This window comes from Ornithodoros turicata, unplaced genomic scaffold (assembly GCF_037126465.1).
Source record: "Ornithodoros turicata isolate Travis unplaced genomic scaffold, ASM3712646v1 ctg00001066.1, whole genome shotgun sequence".
In the NCBI taxonomy this organism is placed as follows: domain Eukaryota; kingdom Metazoa; phylum Arthropoda; class Arachnida; order Ixodida; family Argasidae; genus Ornithodoros; species Ornithodoros turicata.
The window spans coordinates 175,205-196,921 of NW_026999456.1; the positions used below are offsets into that span (position 1 = coordinate 175,205).

Below are 21,717 nucleotides of genomic sequence, written 5' to 3' on the forward strand. Positions count from 1 at the left end.
CGTAGGCCAGTAAGATGCACCATTGGAAATAATTCACGAAACAGAGTCATAATCATCGTAGAAATTTAATTTAAAGTACACCGCAAAAGGTGACCGTGCGCAACAGTGGTGGAGAGCAGTACCGGCCTGTGATCTGCCTGAAACATCGCGCTGACGCTACCGAGTCCACACTCGCTGATTGGTTCAGAGAAATGTCATCTGCTACTCGGCTTGTTCGGAGCTGTGAAATAAGCATTGCTCCCTGCTTGGTCATGATTTGGCCGCTCCTTTCCCCAGGGGAACTGGCAAAACTGGTTTACGGACTCAAAGGGACAGGGCGCTGACCCCCCAATGACTAGTGAACCAGAATGCGTGGGCCCTGTAACATCGTACTTCTCCTCGTCATTGTACCCGGAGCTGCGGGTTAATGGTGAACGCACGGAACCATGTTTATGTGTGTTCTTTTTCTTTTCTTCTGGGAAGCAAATTGCACACATCAAAACCTTTCTTTCATCAAACGTCTTAAATCTGAAAATTTTAGATGGCCCTCTGTACTCATTGCAGTAGCAACCTTCAGTGATGGCCAGTAGTTAATTACATGTAGTTAAACTACTAGTTAAACTATCTGATTGTAGTTAAAAAGCAGTTATCAACAATGTACTTGCAGGAATGTAGAGGCAACTACTAGTTAAACTACTATTTCTAGTAGTTAACTGCAGTAGTTAGGTTGCTGCAGGCGCCAACTACTTCCAATTTTGCCGCAAGCTTTACGGAACAATTGCACTTCCTTTTACCTCCAGCTACTTGTTTGATGAGAACGGAGGTGCAGAGAATTGTGCCGTGCATGGTTACTAATTCTCCACTTTTATCGCTGAATGTGATTCATATTTAGGTGTCCAAGAACACTATAGAATGGGATTGGCGTTGATGGGCAACGTTAAAGCTCAGCTACGCCGATTTTCGAGTGTTACAGAATGGAATGGTACTCACACGATGTGTTCATAAGGGAACACTGATTATGTGTGCAAAATAGTTATCACAAACTCCTCGTGGTTTCTCGAAAAAGTGAATTTTTAGCTTTAGGTGTGTTTCATGTTCTGTGCTGCGTGCCGAGAATGCGTGAGCGTTTTGTTCCCGTCTGCAAGAACACTTGAGCATGCTGTTCCAATGTTTCAAACCACAACTTTCCGAAAGGCGAAAGAAAAAGCTATTGACTGCAACACTCGGTTACAACTCCGACTGGGTGCCACCTTCGAAAGCAGCCATTTGATCTGTTCATTTCGCTCATACGAATGTTACGGAAGCAATGCGCAACTTGTTTCACACGAAGCCGAAGATGTCTCGTCCGGGGTACTGTGCCAACCTTATCTGCAGCAGGAGATTGCAGGGGCAGGACTAGGCAGCAGATAAAGGTAAGACGCGTAATGTTAGACAAGTCCGTCATGCAGTGCGAATGCCATCACGTAGAAAAGAAAAATACGCTATCTGTCAGTTACTGCTTCATCCTTTAGAGATTAGGCCCCAGCGGGTGTATTCTCAGTATAGATTTGGAATTGCCTTATTTGTTAAATGATTTCGCAGGCATTCCGGCACTACCGAAACGCTTGCACTCCACATTTCAACTATCACTGTCTGGGTTTCAAGCTGAAGGCTGCCACCAGTGCCAACCAAACGCCCCTTCAAAGTTCATCTGTTTTTGTTGACGGAACACTGAGACCTGGTACTGAAACATTTCATGTTCTGATGAATCAAGTGCATTGCATCACTTGTGCTCGACTTCTTGTGTTCGTATACCCCTGCTGTTGCTCCCTAGCTTAGAGCAACCATGCCTGAGGTGTTTGTGTTCTTACTCCAGCGCTTTCAGGGTACATTTAAGCAGTACATATCATCGTATCATATGCATGGCAGCACATCTTGTGTATTTTGAGTAAGGTATAAATTAAAATGTTTGCTCAGCTGTTGTATTTTGGTCACAAACAAGGTGTTCTTCCAGAGCCCTCAAGTGCAGTTCAAGCAGTTTCATGTGTGTAACAGCACATACCTTTTCTCAGCTTTGAGTAAAGTAAATCAAATTCTGCCGGTTGATGTATTTCGGTCATAAATTATGTTTGTCGAGAAGTTTCAGGATTACATTCAGACAGCATCATGTGTGCAACAGTACATTCTTTTTCTCAGGTGAAGTATGGTAAATCTGTCCGCTGTTGTGTTCTGGCATTGCAGTAGAAGCTTGTGTTGCATTCAAGTGGTATTATGTATACAAAAACTTGTTTTATGCCTTTCTGTAGCTGCTGTACTAATATTGTGAGTACAGAGACATTCCTGCAGAACATATCGGAGCATCTTGTGTGCTATTGTTGGTATGATATTACAAGTTTAAAAGTAGCATGGTCCTGTTTTTGATACGTACTTAGTTTTATGGAACTAATTCAGACCTGAGCTTTTATGTATATCTTGCAGTCGTTGAACAACGCTTTAAATAAATTACGTTTAAGAAGAACTACATGGGGGTACGTTATTCTTCTGAAACTGCACTATTATTTAATTTGTTTTCAATTAAGCAAATGTATATCACATTCTGCTTCAAAACACTTATCAGTAGAAGTTTTTTTGCTTGCTTTTTTACACTCTTTTTAAAGAAAGGATTCGAAAAATTCGAGATTCGTAAGATTCTTCGAATCGCAGAACCTTCGTTGGATTCGGATCCGGATTCGGATTTGTACAATTCTGGATTCGTCCCATCTCTAGTTAAAACCAATTTATTATTCCCTTACCATACGTTTGCGGAATGGAAACAAACTCTGTTTTTATAGGCTCGTGGATTGGATAGGCATTTGGATTGGATTCTTGGATAAGCTTGTGACCCGAGTTATAACGTCTCGCAGAAGCAGTAGATCTGTTAGCTATGAACGAACACTGACTGAAGGCTGGATGAATCCATTTAGAAGCAATAAAACCTCAGTGCTGGGGTAAAAAAAGGACAAAGGACGAACAAGTATGATGATGACCACATTACCTAGCAATGGGGTTTTATCGCTTTTAAATGGATTACCAACCTGCCCAGATTTTAACGTCAATCAGTATGGGTAAGTGCAGTTGGATATCTTTAAAAACATTCCTACAAACAGGCCCTCCATCTTATCTGAGGTGCGGCTTATACTACACGGGAAATTACGGTACTCCTGAGAAATTCCTTTGAAACATATAAATATGGCAGCCGTCGGGGTTAGCAACCTGGTCCTGAAGGTCAATGAGAACTGTCCATATCTAAACCTCATGAGAGACATGTTTCAAGTACAATTTTTCTCCCATCATCCAAAGAACCAACGACTCCCAGTGAATCCTGCATATATACGTGACCTTTTTTAGACACCTGGAAGGATTCTGATGCACTCGCGGCATCCCATACTTCCCTGAGAATTCATTATACTATACTCTATGCATATGTGGCTGTTTATGCAAACGTAGATTTAACAAAATCCTCCATTTAATGTATTGTTCCTGTTGCACGTACAATTCCACATAAACGACAATGCATATTTGCACTCAGTTTAACAAAGTGCTTTCATTCAATACAGTCTATTTAACGAAGCCCGTAGGTAGCTGACGCCTATTTACAGCATCCCACGTGCGTGTGAGAGAGGAGGAATCATGCTCCCCTGGGGAGGGAAGGAGAAGTCACTTTACTGTAATGCTAACGGTGTGATCGGTTATTGGTGTTGTCATATGAAATGATGTAATTGCTGGATGCATAACCACTGCTGTAAGAACTTTGCAATTGCTCCTCAATTACATTCGTTCTTTACTGTTTTGCTGTAGTGTTTTGTGATCAAGCTTTTTTTCAACTGGTGAGGAATTTGCGATGATGACTGCCGAAAAGAAGAACGACATTTCCATCCGTAACTTACGAACATCTAGTGCTCGCCTCATCGGAATGTACAGTTCACACAAAACTTAATTTTTTTTCCTTTTCCATGCTCCTGAATGGCAAGTACGGCAATGACGTTTGTACTTGATGAAGATTTCCCGACATTCGAGAGTAAGCATGATGCGATATTTGACAAAGAATCTTCACGTCTCTTTTGCCCACTTTGAGAACCTTCCATAGAACAGAGCATGTGCTCTGGAAAGCTGATATGTGTCTGCCTGTCAGAAAACTAAAGTGCATTTCTCTTGCATCCCCATTTTTGTCCATATCATTCCATTGAGTTTGGTGTTGCCTCTAAATGTCCTCGACCATTTTTTATTTACCTTCTGATGTTGATTGACAGTGGTGTCCCACCTGGTCCTGTCCAGTCAAGACTGGAACGTTATAAGGCTCCGTTTTGACTTCCACGATCGCATGTTCCTTTGAAGATTCCTCTCGAGCTTCTTCTTTAATGTCACACGTCCCAGCTGTCATGCCTGAAGTAAAACATTATTGAAGTAAGCTACATTGCACGGCTTTGAGTCATGTGATGACCACCTCCGTAGAGTGTGAGGGATTTCAGAGACAAAATGGATTTAAATCAAATCCAAATCGAGTCCGGATTTAAATGTATTCGAGTAAATCAAATCATTCTAAATCCAGATTTATTTTCAGCAAGCCAAATGAAATCGCTTTTTAAATGCGAATTTTTCAAACGCATCACAAAATTCGGAATAGGAACTAACACAGCTGAACAGCTCTGGAATGGCTTAAAAATAGACGTCAGTTTTCGAAGCTCGGATTTTTTGACAGTATACCTAATTATTAACAGGAATTCCTAACACTTGTGTAACTAAAAAAAAAGAGGCAAAAATTATGGAAGACATCTACAGTAAAACCCCCGAATAACGATACGCATAACTATCACTTTCGTTCCGACCATTAAAATTTACGGTAGTTCTATGGGAAATGCGCCCGTCCATAACGACGAAGGCAGCGCTCTCGTCTACTCGAATAATGATGCCAGACGCAATGCCGTTGGTACTCCATTGTCGCGTTTTTCACACCCCAAAAGCGTGAAGAGCCGCGAGCCATCGTAAATGAACGCCACGTGCCCTCGAACTTGCTAAAGGTCGAAGCCATTGGCCCTGACAATGATGCCTCGGTGACTCGTGTGCCCCTCCCCTCCCCCCCCCTTGCCCTGTGGAACGCACATTCCGCCCTACATCTTTTTGCTATGTCCCTTTGTTCCCGTGCTTTCCTTGGAGCTAACCTCGTTTTCCCCTGTCAAGAAGCTGTCCACATTTGGAAGCGCTTCGGTTTCCTTATTCGTCAGTCCGCGTTCACTGCTGTCGGATATGGCATCCAACAGCAACAAACGCAAGGCGATATCCTTGGAGACAAAGATCGCAATCATCGACGACCACCAGCGTGGAGCCAAGGTGTCATCCATCGTCCTCAGGTACGGTTTGTCCCAGTCAACAGTTTCCCCAATTTTTAAAGCGGAACCGAAATTGCGAAAGGAGCATGCAAACAACAGTGCGTCTGGAAAACGCAAGAAAATTCGGGAGCGCTCGTATGAAGACATAGAGGATTCCTATCAGCGGACCGATATTCGCTGCAAAGGCAAAGCATTTTGCAGACGTTCTCGACCAGGAGTTAAAGCCAAGCGGAGGATGGTTGCAAAGATTCAACAACCAACAACAACTGCAACAACCCTGGAGGACTACGTTAGTGTTGACAACGACGTTGTGGCTAATGAGGAAGTGAGTGACGAGACCATACTTTCGGAGATTCGTACAACCGGAGATATTGCTGCAGTGCGCCAGAGGACGAAGAGATTTTTCCCTCTGTGTCGTGCGCTACCGCTCTTCGGTCCGTGGACCGCATTGAAAGACTCTGTAAGTGACCGCGGCCTCTCCGCGCATTATTTAGCGCAACTTGAACCTCTAGAGCGTGACATTGTGAAGCAAACAAGCGGCGCAAAGTGGTCAAAGATCACGTTTTTCTTTCAATAAAGGCGATTTTCACCCGATATTTTGTGGATTTATTTCCCCATTTGATACTGATCATCTAGTGGGAAACCCGCGGATAACGATGTACAGTAAACCCCCGATAACTCGAAGTCGTAAAAACCGGGGAAAATTTCGAGATAAGCGAAGTTTCGAGTTAAGCGAACAACAAAAATTACGTTGCCACGATATTACCACAACGCAATATGTTATGAAACGTAAAAAAAAAAAGCGTTCCTACAGTAATAAGGCTCGTGAACAATTCCGCAGCCATTTATTTTTTAACATCATCTTAGACAGAATAACTCCGTAATAGCAAGAAACAGCGGAACAAGAAAGCATCTTCAAGCACTTCAATGCAACACATGAGACGCTCCTCCCGGCACGTCACTACCATGGGCACCCTCGACCATTTCAGTATCACCCAGTTCACCGCTACTGGAACATCGCCGTCGTAAAGCGCATAGTGCTCAAAGTTCAAGTCCTCTAAGTCACTCTCCCCACAACATGTGGGGCGCATCACGTCGTTGCACAGTTCATCACGGCCACTGAACTAGTCTGCTGGCTCCGGTACGGTGGTGGAAGACCAGAAACCCGCATGGACGAAACAGTTCACGATAATGGCTTCATGAACTTGCTGCCGGGCCTTTGAAAGGTGCCACCTTCCGCTCCAAAGTCAGGGACGTCCACGTACGTTGTTCAGCCATCACGCCGCGAAGAACGAAACGAGACGTTCGGACGAATGCAGAGGAGGAGGAGGAGTGACTTTGGGTGGAAAGGGGAGTGCGGTCTGCCTGCCACAGCTAGCAGCGCGCGAGTCACTACCCAAGCAGCACAACGTACTGAAAGTCGAGTGCAATAGGGTTGGACGGTATGTGTCTCATCAACGTTCTTTAGCTTCACGAGTCTCTTCAAGGCCTTCCACCTACCAGTCCACCCCTATTGCACTCGACTTTCAGTACATTGTGCTGCTTGGGCAGGACTGAAAGGCTTTGACCTTGACCTAGCCGGGGGACTGAAGAATGCACGTTATCGACGTTGGTACGCTGACATACAGTTGATGGAATTTCGAGATATCCGTACTCCGGCAAAAAAAAGCTTCCACTTAAAAAGGGCCCAAATACATAAGAAGCATTGGGACAAGGAGCGGGATGCAAAAAAATTTGAGATAACCGATATTTCGAGATAAGCGAGTTCGAGTTAACGAGGGTTTACTGTACTCCCATATTGTGACCTCGGTTATTAAGGGTATCGGAGACAAGTTCTTCGTCCAGTCCTCATCACAAGAAAAGATGAGCAGAGTGTCTGACATGCTGTCATCAACGACAAAAGTGCGATGGGACAACACGAAATGAAACAGACGAAACCATGCACACGATGAGGACAGAGGCGCTAAACAAGCTAGCTTTGACTTGGAATGGGGCTTCGTATAGCGTCCGTAGGAGCAGAATGTAAAATGGCGGGTTGCTCCTGTCGATATCGATGGGTCACGCTATTATGCATAAGGTCTATTGGACTGTACAGAGTTACAGACATGTGCCTGGGTAACCCAGTCACCTGTTTGCAAGTCCGCATGGTCCTATTCGCTGCTAGGGCTGGAAAAGGAATGCACCGAAGCATGTTTAGTAAAATTTTGTCTAGTGCTGTACTTTTCAATGCTGCAGCACTAGAAGATGTAGAGCATACTTGTTAGGGCTAGAACGTTGTTGGAGCACATGAAGGGAGACACACTGTACACCATGAATTATTTTGCACTTGATTCCTCTGGTTTCATCTACTGTTCCTTATCTTCTCGCTCACAAACATCGTTATGTGCAGTTGTTTATGCGGTCAAAATCTGCAATAGTTGCAGTAGTGTGGAATTGTATAAAGGATCACCAGGTCTATATTGCCTGGTTTGAGAATCTTCCATACATGCTTGAAAGCCGACATGTAACGAACAGAAAACTGAAAAGCATTTCCGATGCATGCCACTTTTTGTCCATATCGTGCCATTCAATCTGGTGTTGACCAAATCCCCTCGGCCATTTTGTATTTACCTTCTGATATTGGGTCACAGCCCATCTGTTCCTCTTCTGCCAAGACTGGAACATTGTAAGCCTCTGTTTTCACTTCTATGATTGGATCTTCATTTGAAGATTCCTCTCGAGGTTCTTCCTTAATAGGACACGTCCCAGATGTCACTCCTGAATGTAAAACAAAAAGGGGGAGAAGTAAGACATATTGCGAGGCTTCGAGTCACATGACAACCACCTAAGTACAGTGTGGGGGATTTGAGGAGACAAAACGGATTTAAATCAAATCCGAATCAGGTCCGGCTTTAAATTTGAGTAAATCAAATCCCTTTGAATCCAGATTTATTTTCAGCATGCCAAATGAAATCCCTTTTTTAAATGCGGATTTTTCAAACGCATCAGAAATCCAGAAGAGCTAACATAGCTGAACACCTCAGGAATGGCTTCAGAATCGATGGCAGTTTTCAAAGCTCAGATTTTTACACATAATACTTAATTACTAACAGGAATTCCTAACAACTGCGTAACTAGGAAAGAGAGGCAAAACACATGGAAGACATCTACAGTAGAATCTCTTCTTACAGATGATAAGGTCACGGATTATACGAATTCTTTTCCGGTCCCGGCCAGAATGCCTTTTCTTCCTATGTATTAGAGTTCGGATGATACGAACGCGTTATGTTCCCTTTACGAATGATACGAATGAGCAGAGGATGCGACAGAGGTCGTAGCCCCGTGACACGACAGCGCGCGAGTCATGCTGCTGCGTCTTTTGAAAAGGGAGGGTGCCAAGCAGCACAATGTACTGAAAGTCGAGTGCAATAGGGGTGGCCGGTATGTGTCTTATCAATGTTCTTCTGTTTCAGAATTCTGTTCAAAGCCTTCCACCTACCCGTCCACCCCTATTGCACTCGACTTTCAGTACATTGTGCTGCTTGGGGTGTGACATCGCTCTGGCGGAAAACAGCTACTAGAACCCCAGGACACGTGGAGGGAAAATATCAGGACAACTTGTGGCAACATTACGCGTCACCATTCCGCAAGTCAGTGACATAAAAGCGTTACAACCGACCTCTTTCATTCACAGTAATGGAAAATGAGCAGTCACTGTCAATTTTCTTGCCTCAATTTTTATTTTGGTTTAATTCGTTTGATACGAATTTCGGATGACACAAATTTTTTCCGCGACCCCGTGAGATTCGTATCATCGAGATTCTACTGTATTACAGCGGAGCCGCATGAGCACAAAAAATGCAACTTGGCCATTATCTATTTCCTTATATTGAGATTCAATGGTGAAGTGAAATTTTATAAAGAATCTCCACGTCTATTTTCCATAATTTTCAGAATCTTCCATTGAACAGAACGTGTGCATGAAAGCTGATACCTGTCTGTCAGAAAACTAAAGTGCATTTCTGTTGTATTCCTCTTTTTGTCACGCTATTAAGTTCGTAGTTGACTAAATGTCCTCGACCATTTTGTATTTACCTTCTGATGTTGAATCACACTTGCGTCCCATTTGGTCCTGTCCAGTCAAGATTGTAACGTTATAAGGCTCCGTTTTGACTTCAACGATTGGATGTTCCTTTGAAGATTCCTCTCGAGGTTCCTCTTTAACGTCACACATCCCAGCTGTCACTCCTGAAGTAAAAAAAAAGGAGAGAAGTAAGCCACATTGCAAGGCTTCAGGTCACATGACGACCACCTCCGTACTTTTTCTGAACCTAGTTTAACTATATATTGCACCTAGAGGTGTGCACTGTTGCCAGTAACGAAAAGTCGGGGCTACACCATAGCCAATAGTGCACGAATAGAAGCGTAGGAAAGGGTTGTTGGGGGAAAGGATTTGGGTTTCGGAAGGGTGAAGGGGCATACGCCTATAGAGGGCGTCACAAGCGAATCCCCTAGTGGGAGGAGTGGGTACTTTTCCCTGGGCTCGTAGCACACTCTGCGGTGCTGCCTATATGCGGCCTGCTGCATCACGTCTACCATAAGCACATCAATCTTCAGAACACAAACACAGTAAGCTATGGACTGTACGTGGAGCAGTGTGCTATCGTCTAGTTTGAGAACAGCTACGACTGTAACGCCCAGAGACGTTGCACGTGTGTAATATTAGAGCGCCAGTCATGGCTGTTCTGCATGCCCGATGGTGTCATCGTGAAAGACAATGATGTATGACGTCTACATGTACAGCTGGAGTGTCAATACTCCCAAGCAAAAATAGACATAGTGGAGCGCAATAGGGCTGTTCGGATGGGCCAGAGGGCGCTCCTGATTACGGCATTCAGCGCCACTTGTGGCGATTGTGCTAAGTTTTCCAAAGTAGCGTGCTCTCTCATCACGCACATGGTACGTGCTGTGTCAGAATGGCCAAGGTGTGTTGCGCTTTTGAATAAGGCAAAACGGACCGAGAATTGTTCCCCCGTCAAGTCGGAAGAAGGGAAACAGCGGTGAGTTTTCGGCGCATGGCAGAATGTTATCGGACAGGCTCAAAATAGGAGTAAATTTTGCCTCCCAGTTGCCGTAGATCTACTAGCTCTGAGCGAAACCTGACTGAAGAATAAAGCTTGAATGGATAGAGTTGGATATCTCCGGTTTCAAACGTTTTAGTCAAGTTTACAAAGAGGGTGTGAGAACCGGTGGAGTACTGATTTATGAAATGAATGGAGCGAGCGCTACGAATGATTGTCAGCAGCCAAAAGTCGGCTCTTTTTATGAGCGTTACATTCTTTCTTTTCCCTCTTTGCTTTCTTCAACCCAAGCTACCACTTGTCACATATCCTTGACTGTTTCGGAAGAGAGGAATATGGAAATCAGATTAGAACAATCATCAGAACAGGGATTTAGATGCCTTTGTGGCTGAGATTACTGACTTTGTGACACTTGACTGTGAATGAGAACTAACTTAATGAGAGATACGTCTCCACTACAACGCAACTTTCATAATACAAGGACCAATTGCAATGACTCCCGGTGGATCATGCGTCCATATTTTGGGATTCACATGCACTCACGACATATCATACTTCTTCTACGCCTGGCAAGCACTCGCTATCCAGTAATTTGTTCCACCTGTATCTGTAGAATACTGAACTAAGAATTTTAAAAAATAAATGCGCAATCCACAATACTCATGATTTTCCACATAGTACTACTCAACCCCAGACATAGGTCTACGTCTATGACAGAGTGGCGTAGACGCAGCCGAGCTGGTGGATGAAATTCATTATGAAAAATGCCTGAGTGTGGGGCACGAAGAAGATACAAAGGCCAAACAGCTCAAGTTTATAAGCTCGCAAATCAGGCAGCTATCAGCTTGAGTTTGAATGTAAAAAAAAAAGAGAAGAAAAACAGATATGATACAGGTACGCCCTGGTTTTCTTCGTGCAGTCCGTGCGTTTTATAACAGTAACGTGGTCCAGGCTTTTATTTTTCCCCTTCCCCGGGCTGTACATTCTCAGGTATTGCACGGAAACAGGTGGAAGATCGCGCACAGCGCATGTAATCGCATTTTTCGCCTAACGAGTCTACTCTAAAACTTTTCCTGCCTGTGCCACCAGGGGAGAAAGGCGGCGCTAGTGTCGCGCTGCCAAACTCCAGGCGAACGTCCCTATAGAAGGACATCTTATAGACGGAACATACGAAGTACTTCTCGGATCATTTGACTTAGCCTCATCAGCAAAATGGTGATTACATATAACGGTGTTATTTGTTGGGCATCCACGGCGATCTATCTTTACTAAAAGAAACAATCAATGAAGTTTGCATCCCGACAGTGGTTAACATCACTGCAAGCGAAAACGTTTCACTGCAACGTTTTTACTGTACGTTTAACTGCGCTTCCGTGTTCTCTCCTTTTCACGAGGCTGCCAAGGAAACAACGAAAATTTCGTTCCAGGCGGAGCACTTCATAGGTGAACGCACATTTCACCACACAACAATTGTTCATCATCTTGTTCGCTGCTGGGGGGGTGCCGAGCTTTCAGGGGGGGGGGTATGCTCGGTGAAGGTCCCACTTACGGAATTTTTCTTAGACACGGAAAGAATCGTGGCACAATGCTGACATATCTGCGCAGCTTTCCCGTTTTGACCAGCTCCGGTGGCGCAGCGGTAACGCGTGCGCTTGGAGACTGGGAGGTCCGCGGTTCGAATCCGCGGGCCGGCTGTGCCGTCTGGGGTTTTTCCTGGGTTTCCCTCAGATGTGTAATAGGCGTATGCCGGCACAGTTCCCCTGAAGTCGGCCCATGGACGCAGCTATCCTCCCCCCAAGCGGATTCTGCTCGGTCTTCCACTTCACCCTCTCCTCTCCTCCTCTCCACCACCTTTCCCTTCCCGAGAAACATGCCGCCTAATCAGGCAGGCAGACCTCTCGGGTTCCTCCCAACGACATTCCTCCTCCTCCTCCTTTCCCGTTTTATTTGTACATGTTATTACGTTAGAACACAGTACATTAGAATACAGATTCATTATGAATGGCATTTCAACATTACGGTGCATAATCGACCGACAAAGAAAAAAGACTAGCACCTTATCTCACGGAGCTCAGTGAATACCTAGCAACCAACGGTGAAAACCTTAGACGAGAAAAGCAGAATACCTCGCTGATTGATTAGGGCACAAATGGTTCTTGATGATCCACATTGAGTTTGTGTGACCGCACACATTTTTGCTCGTATATGCGCGTAATATATGCATTGAACAGTCACTTTCAAATGATTTTGGACAAGTGCATGGAACGATCATCTGCATGACTGTTGTCCTGCAGCAAAAGTTTGACAGATAGTAATTCCCTGCGCCGGACTCTACGAGAATGTGTTGGTGGCCGAGTCAGTTTTAACGAAAGGGCCGACAGTGTCTCCGAAACAGCTACACCCTGCCAGGGCACGAACAATGTGAAACAGGGGAGAGTCCACATTTGAGTTGACTGACCTTCCTGGTGCCTTCCCCCAAACAGCTTCAACGAAATTGGTAACAGTGATTCGTGTCTTCTGCAAGGCCACTGACCCGTCGATCCATGAAGAACACGCAACAAGGGAACAATCTGATCTTGCTAGAACACTAGAACTCTTTTGTTGTACACCGTGTCGACCACAGAATATGGGCCGCAGGGTTTATCGCCTTCCCTACGATCTCCTTTGTCACGTAAATCAGTTGAGTCTTATTGCCCGCGGCTGATCTGCTGGTAAAATTTTCAAAATGTTCCTAAAAATCGGCCCTGCGGCTTATCTGCGGTGCGGCTTATACGAGTGAAATTACGGTACATCTATAGATTATTACCGTGTCATGTTCCCCAAGAGCATTCTATAAACAGGGTCCTAGTTTTTAGAGTTAAACCCGATTAGCCCCAATTATCCCCTTGCGAGAATCACTTTATGGCTGGTTCCTGTTGAACCAGATTTCTCCCTGCCCCAAATTCCAATCATGTGTCAGATTGGTGAAAAAAAATGTGCGTTGCGAAGTGGCCTGGCGTCGTTGTCCGAAGGACAGGACGATAATTGTTGTCAGTAGAAAATTTATGAGAACTGTAGTGGACTACAGTTGAGTGAAGCGGTATTGAAAAATGTAGCGTCATGCCGTGCACATTCAGAACACTACGATCGGACCCATTCCAATTGCGCACAGTCACGATAGGGATGCGTGCTCGTCTCCTGCTGTCTAATTGGATGTCATCCTTTGCATCCTTTCTGGGATCCCACTCGTTGCTGACAGACGGATCTATTTTCAGTCTGTTTTTCTTCTAAGTGGTAACGTTGTGCAAATTAATTTGGTTTGAATTGTTAGGCTAGATTCCTACTGCAAAGAGTGCTAACCCCCATGGTTTTGAAACTACCGTAATTTCACGCGTATAAGCTGCACCGCAGATAAGCCGCAGGACGCATCTTTAGGGACGTTTTGAAAATTTTCTGGCAGATAAGCTGCACTCGCAGATAAGCCACAGGCGTTTCGAGACGACTGAATTGTGCAACAAAGGAGGCCTTAGAGAAGGCCATAAACCCTGTGGTTAGGGTTGCCACCAGGCCGGTTATTTGTGCGCGCTGCCCGTAGGAAGGTGGTACTGGCAACGTTTTGCCGGTATTTGTGGCTCAAGACCTTTCATAATGGCTTTTACGGGGCTTTCCCTTCAACATTTCACTACAGCTTGAATAAATCAGGAGCACAGACTTAACTCCGCAGTCACCAGTCGTTTTCTTAGTTATTCATCATTTTATTATTATTCATTGTTATTATTATCATTGTTATTCATATTATCAAGTCTTGTGTCCAGTGGGGACAAGAGCAGTGGTTGTGCAAGGCTGTTGGTGGTTGTGTCGTGCCAGCTAGAACGTTCCTCACCCACTTTCCCTTTCCCATGAGCCTTTCCTCCTTCCTTCTATTCCACCTCCTCTCCCTCATCCGGTATTTTTCACCCAGAAAGGTGGCAACCCTAACTGTGGTCCACACTCTGGGGTCGTCATGGTGTACAACAAAGGAGGTCAGCTCTAGAGTTCTAAGAAGATCGGATTGTGCAATTGTTTGGCATTTTTCATGGCTTGATGGGTCAGTTGTTTTCCAGAAGAAGTGAATCACTGTCACCACTTTCATTAAAGCTGCTTGGGGGAATGCACCAGGAAGATCAATCTACTCGAATGAGGACCCATCCCTGTTACGCACTGTTTGTGCATCGGCAGGGCAGTGCTGTTCCAGAGACACTGTTGGCCCTTTCGTTAAGACCGGCTCATGGGGAAGGTACCAGAAAAAAAAAAGTCATCAGATAAGCCGCACTGGTGGATAAGCCGCAGAGCACTCGTGGGAAAAAAAAATCGTGAAATTACGGTATAGTTCAAAACCACGGATAGCTCAGCATAAGTGGAATTCGCACTACCAGCCCCATGAGAATATGAAAAAGATGCAAAATGGAGGGTTCTCAAGGACTGTGGAAAATCCCAGGGACTTCCAAAACGTTGAAAATTGCATTTTGAAATTCTAGGGTATTCGAGTGTTTCAAGGACCAGTGGGAACAATGATAATGGACATTTTTTCCCACCCAAATTTGCTTTGGGCACTTAACCCGAAAAAGGTCAGACACTATCTATCAAACATTACCCACTTGAGTGCATAATTTATGAGGATTTTACCGTAAGCATCACCTCCTGAAGGATGTTTGCTGCAGTGCTGCTGATGTACCTGGCCCTGTTGTGGCAGGCATGCAACATCAGGTGGTTCCGATTTCACTCTCACGGGCTGATCCCGGAACTCCAGAGAGAACTTCATTTTCATGGAGTTGTGATTCCAAAGGGCCTGGCATGTGATGACTCGAAGTCACAAGAATCTCTTGCCTCTTCTTTAATGCCGAGTGCTGTCCTCATCCCACGTAAATTGGAAAGGGAAAATTGGGTCCTGAAGTGAAACAAATACAGCGACGGTTTTCGTACGCTCACAGAACATGAAATCCCTGAACAGTGTATTCGTGAAAGCAGCGACTCACCGTTTGTCAGAGGGTCAGCTACGTTCAGACAGAAGAGGTGCCGGTGAGAAGTTCCCGACGAAATATTGCGACGACTTCTTTTTCCTTCCGAAGAAACATGATACACGTATTTAACTACTTTCCAGATTCAAGATGTAACATTTGGAAGGCATAAAGTGTGATGAACGAGCTTAATATTTTCCCCCTTTCCAACACTTACACGCCAGGAAGCCATGGACAGTTTTGTGCAGTATACAACACCTGCATAGCTGGCAAGCAATTTTATAACAATGACTATGTAAATAGAATTCTCAATGTGTGTGTGTGGTGAAGACTCGCTTAATTTATATATTTGCAGTATATGACAAAGTACCATCCAAGTAGGAAGAGCACATACAGGGTGTCCCAGAAAATGTCTCATTGATTTATAATTTAAAAAACTAAAAAAAAAGTTAAAAAACTACGCCACCTAGAAATAACACGGTCAATGGAATTTGTTCTTACTAGCTTTTTGCCGCCTGCTGATGTGATTGTCACCTAAATCAAGTTTTATTAAGCAAATTATTACGAATGGAAATAAAAAATGTGTCACGTAAAGGTCTGCCTTTTACCCCTCCAATGTGAAGCACTCGAAAAATTTACTCAAGTTTGTGATAAATGACAGGGACTTATAGCATCTGCCGGGTGGACCCAATGGTTTATGCTGTGAAATCCATCGGACTGTCCGTGACATGAGGAACGCGGTAGAGCGCCTGAAGCCGGCACCGTCCAGAAGGTGCATAGGAAGGCATAGGACAAGCTGCACGAAGGTAACTTGGACTTATCCAAATACAGACTCAGTTACCTAAACTAACGGAACCTAACCTAGAGCAGTACCAATTTGCAAAGTAATGACGAAAGATGGAAGTCATTGAAAAGGTTATCCAGCTGTAGGACTCGAACCCGCATCTTCAGGATTACCGTGGGTTCGAGTCCTACAGCTGGCTAACCTTTCCAGTGACTTATCCACCTTTCATCATTAATTTCTTAAGCACTCGAGTCTTCGTATGTATTTGTCCTTTCTATGTGTTCCAGTCTCAGGACATCAATTGTCTCACGTTGCAAACGAAGCTACCTTACACTACCCTGACTAGAATAAGCTGAACACTAACGGAACCTAAACTAATCTAACAACCACAACACTGCATGTAGGAAGCCGACTTGCGGAATGGTGACGCCAACAAAAGAATGCCCAGACGATGCATTATGCTTCATCATTATGCATCAAGTTAGGCGCCCATTTGGCAAAAGCGAGCATATAGTTGTCAAGACCCGCACGGGAGTACCGTGATGTTGAAACACCACTCTGGACACTTCCTCCAACATTTCATTACTCATCCAAGTTGAATTATGCGGGCTAATGTGGTTATACGTCGAGATATAACTTACTATTTTCCGTAGATGAATCCCTGTTTCTCTCACTCGAGCATGCGGCCTGTGTCTTGCTCCTCAGGTCCTGTTCTGCGTTCTTCACAAAATTGTTTTGTTGTCCTGTACCTGTACAATGCTGGTGCACTAAGGGAGCACGGAACAAAGGGTGTTTTCAAAATAATGAGATCCCAATAGCCCCTTAATTGACGGAGTACCTCATTTCAAATAGCTCGAAGTGAAAAGTAAACACTCGAAGCCGCTCTGCCACTACTAGAACCGCGCTGAAGCTTTCAGTCGCCGAATCTGCCCTGTGTGCGCGCGGCCATATTTCCCAAACTTTCCATGATGATGATGTAACCATGTAACGATGTAACCGTAAAACTAGCGCAAGATATGGCTCGAGAGCACCAAGAGCTTCAGGAAGAGAGTCTGTCACCGCTTCAGGGAAGAATTTGCGGCATTACAAAACGATATGCCTGTTCCCAAATGGGAGAGTCTCTTTGCCGGCTATCAGCCTACCCCACGTGACTCTTCAACTCTTCCTCCTTTTTTTATTCTCTCCCCCTCCTTTTGCTCGTCCTCCTCGTGGACGCGCGCTTTTCAAACCTCCGTCAAAGTGATCACGATCAGGGCCGGCGAAAGAAATTACGGGCCCCGGCTGCTCCACCGTTTCGCCGGCCCTGGGTTAGATCATAACATGCAGCTACTCCCATTTATTTTTATGCTCTTTGACGAAATATTGCATAATTTTTGGGGATCGAGAAGGGTTAAAAATTGGCAATGAAAAAATGGCTAGGAAGCAAGCGAGCTGGTGAAGATGATGCATAATGTAAAAACCCTGAGACTAGGGAACACGAAGGTTCGTGTTGTCTCTGTCCCTTCGTGTTCCCTAGTCTCGAGGTTTTTACATTATGCACTAAAAATTGGGCTGTTCAGTTTTCTTGAATCATGATTAAAAGCGTTAAAACCTCAGTGGCGGGGAGCTAAAAAGACAGACACAGACACACAGATGGGGGGGGGGGGGGGGGGTATGGATACATCCCTGCATCTGCCACTTGGTGGGGGGGTCACGCGAAATCTTTTTCAACAGTCACTGATCTTAGCCAGTGGATGGCAAACCGTGCAGATTTGAGTCGGTTTAACTCATTATCGAAAGTGATCACACAAGGTGTCCAGAGGAACATTTTAGGAACTAGCCTAGAACATTAATTAATTAGATGCGATACCTTCATCTACGCTCCTTGAGGCAGCAGTGTCAAACAGGAAGAGGGGCCTTAGCAGGAAACTGCTGGGAACTCAGACAACCCTTAGGTATAGACTACGTCAACTACGTAACAGAGAAAAGCGAAAACGGTTGAGAGCATTAAACAGTTTAATTGAACAAAAGTCTCATTTTTCGTAATTTAACTGTTTAGTGCTCTCAACCATTTTCACTCTACCTGTGAATCGTTATTGCGGGAAGCTTGCACATTGTTTTTCTTTCACGTTATACGATACATAATGGAGAAATTAACATACACTCGGAACAAATTTCTTCGGGGAAGAAACTGCCGAAATGGTGAATAAGACACTCAAAAAGCGTGCAGTTATGGGTTGTCCTTTAATATCTGGCAACAACGTTGGACTTTCACCAGCTCCAGTAGTGTGGGGGACGAGATGTAGGTTCTACGGACATTCACACAACAACCTGCTAAAATATCGGTGCAAACAACACATGTCTCCTTTCATGAAGCACGAATGCATACTTTGTGTGTTGCTCGCAGCGTAAACGGTAAAGGCCACGTAGCACTTCCTAATTGCAGCTGAGAATGCTGTGGTGTACGGTTTGGATTACGTGCACTCTCTAATGGTGGATGCAACAATCTGTAACACTATAACTACAGTCACTATATACGCTTAAGCTATATTAAGCTTAAGCTTATATATAGTGACTGTAACTATAACCTTGCAGGTCTCCTATGAATCCGGCGGACAGTTTGAAAATGGGCGGTACCGCACTTCTATGCCGATTGTGTGCAGACCGTTCACCATGCGGCTTTGCGTGTGATTACGCTCAGGTGATGCAGACGTTGTTCCTCTACGTGCATTTTACAAGCGTGTGTAAAAGAGCTCAGAAAATCCCAGACAGCCTAGCAGCATTCTGGACTGTGGCACTTTATTATCAGAAAGGAGAACAAAGTCTATAAAAATAATCGCGATTACAAGCGTTAAAAACCCCCCAATGCCGGGGAGCTAAAAAGACGGACAAAAACACATTGCACTGACTGGCAAATCAAGAACTTCATTATCTTTCAATCCCGCTTAAACCTGATCTTCTTAAGGTTGCCGCTCTTCCAACTGGTCTGCCTTATCCCGAGTTCTAACAAGGCCTTGTTGTTCCTTCCTATCACTGGGAGGTTTTAACTCTATTAATCGTGTTTCTAGAAAACCGAACAGCCCCATTTTTAACCCCTTTTTATATAAAAATAGTTTCGATACCTTCTCTGTCGACCCATAGTTCACGAGATGGCGAGGTCAGCAGCCATAGCCGAACACATTCATATCTGGACACTGAATGCAGTTGGCAAATGGTTATTGTTGCACCTGCACAAAAAAAGTGTTTAGGATAATCCGAGTATTACGTAACTCGTACGAAGTCATAAATTGGGCACCTTCAGTTTAGAGAGCTGATAACAGACGTCTCCCTGTTTACGAACAAATGACGTCAGGCAACAGCGCTGCCGACTTGGAAGACCGAAGCAACTACAGCAAAAAAAAAAAAAAATCAATAAGAGTCACCAGAAAGCCATACCAGTAGTCCTCCCTTTCTAAAGATAGCTAAGAGCAATAAAAAAAAATGTTTCCTAAGCTGGATAGTCGCAGTTCTGGCAGACTCGTCTTGTATTCATGGTCACCTATTCGCTTTTGTTCATGGGTTCACAGGGATAACGTCACAGTCTCAATTTCCACACACACACATCACCGCCACACTTGTTGGCACAAGGGTACCACGCTGATTGAGCGCGGGATGCACTGACCATTGGGTACACTGCTGTGTACCTAACACACGTGTGCTGCACGCCACGATATCATTGTACGAGCGCTCGTGGTCACTGAAAAACACCGTGCGAACAGATCTTGGAGAACACATTTGATAAAAACCGGGAGCGCACTGGATAGCATAATGCTACAAAAAAGGTGTACGCCCCCCCCCCCCCACCCCGTGACCGAGATTCTACGTGACGTCACATCCCTAAAAGGTTCACAGGCGCGTTGGGGCACCTACAATGGCAGAAGAATGAGATTCCGACCAGCGCACCCGATCCGGGACAAAAGGTCATGTTGGCAAGCCTGGCATATGCAGCAATTTACCTGTCATGGGTCTTGGAATGTTCCTCTGTATTCGATGTTTCTCGATTAAAACTGAAAGCACGGAAGCTCCAAGAACTGAGAGCTATGATTCTTGTTTGGCATGTGACTGCTCCCATGCTGCACTGATGAAAGCAAAAAAAAAAAGAACTTTACGTCTGTCCCACGAAGCACGGAGTCGTTTTGTATAAGCACCAGCAAGCGCTGCGTAAGGAAGCAGAGACCCTCTCTACAGAAACAGCAGTTTCGCCTCATCTACACACTGCCTCGCCTCTTCTTCCGTACACTCTGCGACACGCTTAACTTGCTGCACCACGGAATCGCACCTCCAGAGTATCCGAAATGCTTCTCTGCAATCACAGTCCCTGCAGGTGCCCAGGGCAAACCTCGTGGCACGATTGAGGAGCAGCTCGTTTCTCCGGAGCACGTCGGAAATCTGGCACAGTGCTCGTGAGTTACAACCCACCGAATCCCCCCAGAATGTGGTGAGCGTGTAGTTCTTGGGGAAGTGCCTCGCAATCACTTTGATCGCCCCTGCTTCGTAACAAGAGATCAGCGTGACAAAGGCGTGCAGTGTCGTGTTCGCTTCGAGCATGGCTGCGAACGCTCGGGCGACTTCCGTAGTAAAACATGCGGCCAGGAGCACGACGCGGTTGATCGTGTCGTTGCTTGTAAGGCCCTTGATGAAAGTAGCGTTAGCGTCAAAAGGGCATGTGCAGCGGAGAAACTTAAGAGGGACCTGGTCTTTTCGATAAGTTGCGCAAGAGCTTTAACCATCTCGCCTCCGGGCCTCGCGTGATCAGCTCTTTCGATATGCACTTCCGTGATGTGACAGTTTGATTCTAGTGCTGAGATCACCCGCAATATGGGTGTCTCCTCAACGCACCAGATGTAGATCTTTTTGACGTCGCCGTAGTTGAGCGTAATGAGACGTGCCAACTCGTTCAGCGCGAGGGTGTTCCACTTTGTAGATATTCTGTGGTAACACTGGTGGCTAGCTCTGATAACCTGAGCAATCTCTTCGTCAACCTCGCCAGAGAAAGCGATCGTTCCAAGATGCACCATTTCCAGTGAAGTGTTCACTGTAAGGGTCTGCACAAACTGTACCAGGGGCACTTCCGTCAGGTCGTTACAGGAGAGATCGAGTTCACGAAGCGTACGGTTTGACTCCAGATCTTGTGCTAGATGCCTTGCACCTGCGTCTGTGAAACTGCTCCATCGAAGTTGAAGCTTCCGGAGAGTGACATTCACTTTGAGAGCCTGAGCAAACTGAACCACATCACTTTCCTCCACACCACAGTTATTAAGCTCGAGCGTTCTTCTTGTCCCGTTCGTCTTCAAGGCCTCAGAAATGTGGGGCATACTACGAGCACTATCATTAGATTCATTTATTTTCAAATTCTCCATCGAACTGTTATTCTCTCTGAGCGCAATCGCGATAATTTCCAATACATCGTCAGGCATGTGATAGAGAAAGAGGTCCTTCAGGTATCTGTTGCGTTTTACAATTTCCGCCAGATGCACAGCGGCAGCATTCTTGAAGCTGTAATCACGGATTTGCAGAGACGTCAAGTGGTTGCACTGCTGAAGTGCTTTCAACAG

At 45.1% G+C, this 21,717-nt stretch overlaps 1 protein-coding gene and 1 long non-coding RNA gene across 4 annotated transcripts in view; both read right to left on the reverse strand.

The window, feature by feature from the left end:
* The window catches only part of LOC135376252 (zinc finger protein 271-like), a 29,650-nt gene extending 12,540 nt beyond the window's left edge, over positions 1-17,110 (reverse strand). Inside the window, exons 1-7 of one of the 3 annotated variants that reach the window (XM_064608859.1) lie at positions 16,983-17,110; positions 16,786-16,911; positions 15,379-15,462; positions 15,041-15,290; positions 9,399-9,551; positions 7,935-8,081; positions 4,228-4,380 (exon numbers count right to left, since the gene is read on the reverse strand). In XM_064608859.1, coding sequence (XP_064464929.1) covers positions 4,228-4,380; positions 7,935-8,081; positions 9,399-9,551; positions 15,041-15,170 — 583 coding nt within the window. In that variant the 5' untranslated portion in view covers positions 15,171-15,290; positions 15,379-15,462; positions 16,786-16,911; positions 16,983-17,110. Of the gene's footprint in view, positions 1-4,227; positions 4,381-7,934; positions 8,082-9,398; positions 9,552-15,028; positions 15,291-15,378; positions 15,463-16,785 lie in introns of all 3 variants that reach the window. The other 2 variants (XM_064608856.1, XM_064608858.1) reach the window with 2 other exon arrangements.
* A 1,957-nt stretch (positions 17,111-19,067) lies between these two features.
* Positions 19,068-19,541, reverse strand: LOC135376254 (uncharacterized). The gene is made up of 3 exons (XR_010417595.1): positions 19,419-19,541; positions 19,246-19,350; positions 19,068-19,156 (listed from the first exon to the last, which is right to left on the reverse strand). It is a non-coding gene; the product is annotated as an uncharacterized LOC135376254 (long non-coding RNA).
* Positions 19,542-21,717: the final 2,176 nt, after the last annotated feature.